The 5,887-nt window shown below is 32.9% G+C and overlaps 1 protein-coding gene across 1 annotated transcript; it reads left to right on the forward strand.

Annotated features, from left to right (window-relative positions):
* Positions 1-2,783: 2,783 nt before the first annotated feature.
* LOC107434923 (tyrosine decarboxylase) lies at positions 2,784-4,846 on the forward strand. Its single transcript, XM_016046441.4, has one exon. It carries the CDS (start codon positions 2,897-2,899, stop codon positions 4,460-4,462), a length of 1,566 nt encoding a protein of 521 aa, XP_015901927.3. The 5' UTR covers positions 2,784-2,896; the 3' UTR covers positions 4,463-4,846.
* The last annotated feature ends 1,041 nt before the right edge of the window (positions 4,847-5,887 follow it).

The raw sequence follows: 5,887 nt of genomic DNA on the forward strand, positions 1-5,887 counted from the left end.
CATAAAGATTGCTTTTAATTTTTTGTTGGGTCATCCTCATGATGTCCATTCTTTTTTCTAGCCACATAACTTGATAGAGCCCTAAATAAACCCATTATAGAGAAATATTTTAAATTGATCTTACTATTTTGGATTTCGCAAAAAGAATTTCAGCAATCTACAAAGCTATTTGAAATACTCTTATAAAGTAACAGGAAAAAGTTGATGTGTTTTAGTTTTTTATTAGTTGGTTGAAAAGCTAATATAATCTAAAATAAGTAAACTTAAAAAAAAAAATTATTGAAACTAAATAAGATAATAAAATAATGACACCTTATTTTGTCTATCATTTGATAAATACTAGCATTATTGATTCTTTCTTTCATATATTAGTTTTTGAAATTTTCAAAAATTATGATAATACAAAGGACTGACACAATGTACAAATTAAACTTTTGTATGATTCGCCAAGATTTATGTAAATTTAAGGAGGAAAAAAAATCATATTCATAAATAGAAAAGTATATATTAAATGCTATTTGTCATCACTAGTTAATTATCATAAATAGAATTTATATGTCAAATGACAATTTAAATAGTTATCAATAAATTATTAATTTTTAAGGTTTTAGTATAAAAAAAATAGAATTAAATAATCCTACTTAAAATTCATTATGTAAACTGGTGATTATTGTCAGGACCTATTCAAGATCTCTCATTGGAACTCTAAATACACCTTGACTAAGGAAATATTATGGGACCTTCTTACGAAAAAAATGCTAGTATTTATCATAAAATCTCTTCTATCAGTTTCTTGCACTTTTTTGAACCTAAAATCTCTTCTATCATATTAAAAAGCTACACTGTATATAATCGTTTCCTTTTTGGGCAAATTTCTAGGCAAGCCCAAATCTTAAGGTTCTTCAAAGAAATCAGCAATTTAATTTATGCAAGATTTTTTGATGAATCCATAATAATTTTTCAATAGTCCCTTATAAATTTAGTAATGTTCCTCATATGTCTCCAAATTACACCATGATTTTATTTCACCTAATTGGCATACTTAATCTCCTTGCTACCTCTACAATTGGACAAACTTAAAAATTTAAATAATATAATATGATTTTATTGGGTGATAAATAATAAAGTGTCAAAATTGTTCGTATACATAGAGACATGAGATTAATGAATGAGAATGTTATTACTTATACACCCCATATATGATAATGTGAGAAAATTATTATCTCCGAAGTTATACTTATGGCCTCATGATGAATAATCCTACGTGATTATCAACAGAATCATCCTGTGTTATATCAAAAGTATGTTATAACATAAATGAATGTCAAGCAAACCACCAACATGCATTGGTGGTAGCGCTACAACGCATAGGATGAAATAAAGACATGATATTATAGTTGGAAAAAATGGCCAATTAATTTGTGCTTTCTATCTTTTCAAAAAATAAAAAATAAAAAATAAAAATAGTACCTCTCAATAAAAACTAAAAAAAGGCACATCCTTTCGTAAAAACGTCTGCGGTTTAATTATACTGGCTTCCAATCTTTCTCATATACTTACTTTTCTTGCATTAATTACACCAAAACAAGTGCGTATACGTATATATCAGATCCAGGGCAGTTGGATGCATTAATAGGATGCTACTATGCACTACCAAAAAAAGATTTTTTCAGCAATAAAATTACAATAACATCAAAATTTCTTTGAAATTCATGACATAAGAGTAGATTTTATGACAGATATAGTAGCAATTTAAGAGTAACAAACTTTTGGAACGAAGCCTTAAAGAAGTCGCAAATGATTTTTAGTGACAAGCTTAATAATGATATTGTTAAAATTTGTTATAATAAAGAGTATATAGCAAATAAAGGTGATTTGAGTGTGAAAAACGTGAAGGGGATAGCAATAGATTAGTTACAGACGAGTTTTAATGACACAATTCTAATGCATAGTGACGGACAATGTCATTTTTATAAATTTGCTGTAGCAAAGAGTAGACAAATAAAAGAATTCAAGAGGAGAAAAAAAAAAAAAAAAAAGAAGGAAAAATGTGATAGGCCAAATCATTTGCATACGATATTGTCCTCTTTGGGCCTGGAAGCCTGTGCCAGTGGAACTGGTAGGTAGGGATTGTAAGAGGATTATCCCTAACTATTACGATGCATTTTGACAAAACTTTGAGAGATGCGTTGTAAGAGTATTTTCTAGGTCCAAAGAAGACAATATCGGACGTGGGTGGTCTGGACTGTTACAGATGGTATCAGAGCTAGTACCCGGATCGGTGTGCCAGCGAAGACGCTGGGCCCCAAGGGGGGAGGATTGTGAAGTCCCGCATCGGTTGGAAAGAGGAACGAAGCACGCTTTATAAGGTGGTATGGATACCTATCCCATATAACGCATTCCTATGAGGAAAAGTAAAACCGTGCATGCTTTTTCCAAAGCGGACAATATCATGATTAGGCCTGGAAGCCCCCCAGTGGGACTGGTAAGTACAGGTTCAAAAACGACAATATCGAACACAGTAAGTGGGTGGTCTGGGCTTTTACAAAAAATACAATAAAAAGAACAAAAAGACAATCTAAAAAATTTAAGAGGAAGAACCAAAAGCATTATTTTGATTATATCTTTGGTGGGCTAATAATAAAGACAGAAATTTAGTAGCAATTAATAACGAGTTACCTACAAAAAAAAATAATGCAAGGCGCACCTACACCCTGTATTTCTATATAAATGGATCATTTCATCTCTATTGCCCATCTCTACTACATCCATATATACAGGAGAGCAACAAGCCTCTGCTGCTCACCTTTCTCGCACTCCTAATTCAATTTCTTTGGCTTTAATAATCTTTTTTTTTTCCTTTTTTTTTTTTCTTTGTTTCTTTTCTTACCTCCAAATGGGTAGCCTCAATTTGAACCATTCTCTGAAACCCGATTCTGACAACTTGGAAAACCTTCTTGATCCTGAAGAGTTCAGGAGGCAAGGCCATATGATCATCGACTTCATTGCTGATTACTACAAAACCATTGAGAAATACCCGGTTTTGAGCCAAGTTGAACCTGGTTATCTCCGAAAACGATTGCCAAAATCCGCACCTTATGACCCCGAACCAATCGAAACCATCCTCCATGATGTCCAAGATCATATAGTTCCTGGTCTGACACACTGGCAAAGCCCTAACTACTTTGCATTCTTCCCTTCAAGTGGAAGCATCGCAGGGTTTCTCGGCGAGATGCTCGCCACCGGATTCAACGTCGTCGGCTTCAACTGGATGTCGTCCCCAGCCGCGAGCGAGCTCGAAAGCATAGTCATGGATTGGCTCGGAGAAATGCTTAGGCTTCCCGAGTCTTTCCTTTTCTCCGGCGGAGGCGGTGGCGTTTTGCAAGGAACCACTTGCGAGGCCATGCTTTGTACCCTAGTTGCTGCTAGGGATCAAATGCTGAGCAAAGTCGGGAGAGAAAATATCGGAAATCTAGTCGTTTATGCGTCGGACCAAACTCATAGTGCATTCAAGAAAGCTACACAGATTGCCGGAATTGACCAGAAGAATTTCCGCGTCATAAAGACCTCAAGATCGACATCGTTTTCTCTCCCTCCTGATTTGCTAAGATCCACTATTTGCTCGGATATCAAAGCTGGTTTATTCCCTACCTTTGTATGTGCTACCATGGGAACAACGTCAACCACTGCGGTTGATCCATTGGGACCCATATGTCAAGTGGCAAAAGATTATGGCATGTGGGTTCATGTCGATGCTGCATACGCAGGGAGTTGCTGTGTCTGTCCCGAGTTTCGACATTTCATCGATGGCGTTGAAGGTGCGAACTCGTTCAGTTTCAATGCACACAAATGGTTCTTCACGACCCTTGACTGTTGCTGCCTATGGTTGAAAGATCCAAGCGCCTTGATCAAATCACTCTCGACCAACCCCGAGTTTTTAAGAAACAAAGCCACCGATTCGAAAGAAGTGGTTGACTACAAAGACTGGCAAATTGCACTCAGCCGAAGGTTCAGAGCCTTAAAACTCTGGCTCGTGCTGAGAAGCTACGGAGTTGAGAAACTCAGGAACATGCTCAAAAGCCATGTTGAAATGGCCAAGACTTTCGAAGGGCTCGTAGCCGCCGACAAAAGGTTCGAGACTGTTCATCCTAGGAATTTCGCGCTGGTCTGTTTTAGAATCTCTCCCACAGCGATCGATAAGAACAAGCTGAGCCAGAACCGTGGAGCACATTTTGATGATGATGATCAGGATCATGATCATGAATGTATAAACGACGTTAACCACAAGTTATTGGAGTCCATCAACGCGTCTGGTTCTATATATATGACGCACACGGTGGTTGATGGAATATTTTTGCTCCGATTCGCAGTTGGTGCAACCCTGACCGAAGAATCACATATTTTCATGGCTTGGAAGGTGATAAAACAACATGCAGAAGATATTCTTAAGGATTATGTCTGAATATGGAAATTATTGCTAAGGTACTGAGAATTTCCCACTATGATAAGCACGTGCGATACATATCTACTATATAAAGGAGAATATATATATATATACATATATATATAGATTGTGCACCTAAGGTTATAAATTGAAAAAGAGAGAGAAAATTAAAAAAAAAGAAACAACAACAACAAAAGAAGTATATATATATATATATATCCAGCTGCCTTAGGTTTGTGAGGGAGATCATAAAATAAGTCTCCATAATTGAGCCAAAAAAATTATTGAAATTTGTAAGCAAGTTGTTAATTGTGATTTTCTTTGCCTTCATGTAAGTAATTTATATTTTGTTTGTAAAAGTACCATAAAGCTGCAAATAATTAAGTGTATGCATATGTATGAAGTTTTTTGTTATCAGGGACTAGTATAGATGCTGAAACAATGATCAGTAAGTAATTAAAAAGTTAAAGCGATCGTAGAATATAATTTTTATGGTAGTATATAACTAATTAATTACTCCAAAATTGAAAGGAAACTATTTATAATAAATTCGTAAATTAAAATCGTACTCTGTTTAATTACCTATTTATTTTACCTATGAAAATGCAATTTGCACTGGTTTTGAAAATTACTTTTAAAATTTTAAAATATTAAACACTATAGTACAAGAATTTTCCTATCATGATCCCTTATAAGTTTTCCATTTTTTTTTCTTTTTTTTTTTGCCTTTGTTCTTTTATTACAATCCCTTATGAATTAAAGTGGTATTTGTGTTTTAAAATAATAATACTAATAAAGAGATATTTTAATTTCTGTCCTTAGACCATTAATTAGATTGTTTTGCGTAAAGATTATTTTTAAAATAAACCTATAGAAAGTGGGAACATATAAGGTCCCATCTTAATTAATAATTTAAAATTAAAATTTTAATTTAACAACTTCCAATCTTTAATATTTATCACATTAATATATTTTTAATATAAGGTGTTTTCAATAAGGTGTTTCCAATGTATAAAAATCATATATTCATAAAAGAATAATAATAAAACAAAAAAAAACATATATTCATAAAAGAATAATAATAAAACAAAAAAAAAATATATATATATATATATATATTCATAAAGGAATAATAATAAAACAAAAAAAAAACTAAACTAAAATCAAAGAAAAAATATCAAAATCATATATTCATAAAAGAATAATAATAAAACCAAAAAAAAAAAAAAAAAACTAAAACCAAAGAAAAAAAATATCAAAAATCATATATATATATATATGAGCTGGCATTTCATGTATGACTTTTATTTCTTGAACTTATTCCATCTATCCAAACCACTAAAATTGGAATTACTCATTTAGGTTATGTGAATAATATATATGTAGACAAATCGCTGAAATGAGTGCTACTTGTTATATATAAATCCAAAAGTGAGTTACATC

Source organism: Ziziphus jujuba, chromosome 1, assembly GCF_031755915.1.
Source record: "Ziziphus jujuba cultivar Dongzao chromosome 1, ASM3175591v1".
In the NCBI taxonomy this organism is placed as follows: Eukaryota; Viridiplantae; Streptophyta; class Magnoliopsida; order Rosales; family Rhamnaceae; genus Ziziphus; species Ziziphus jujuba.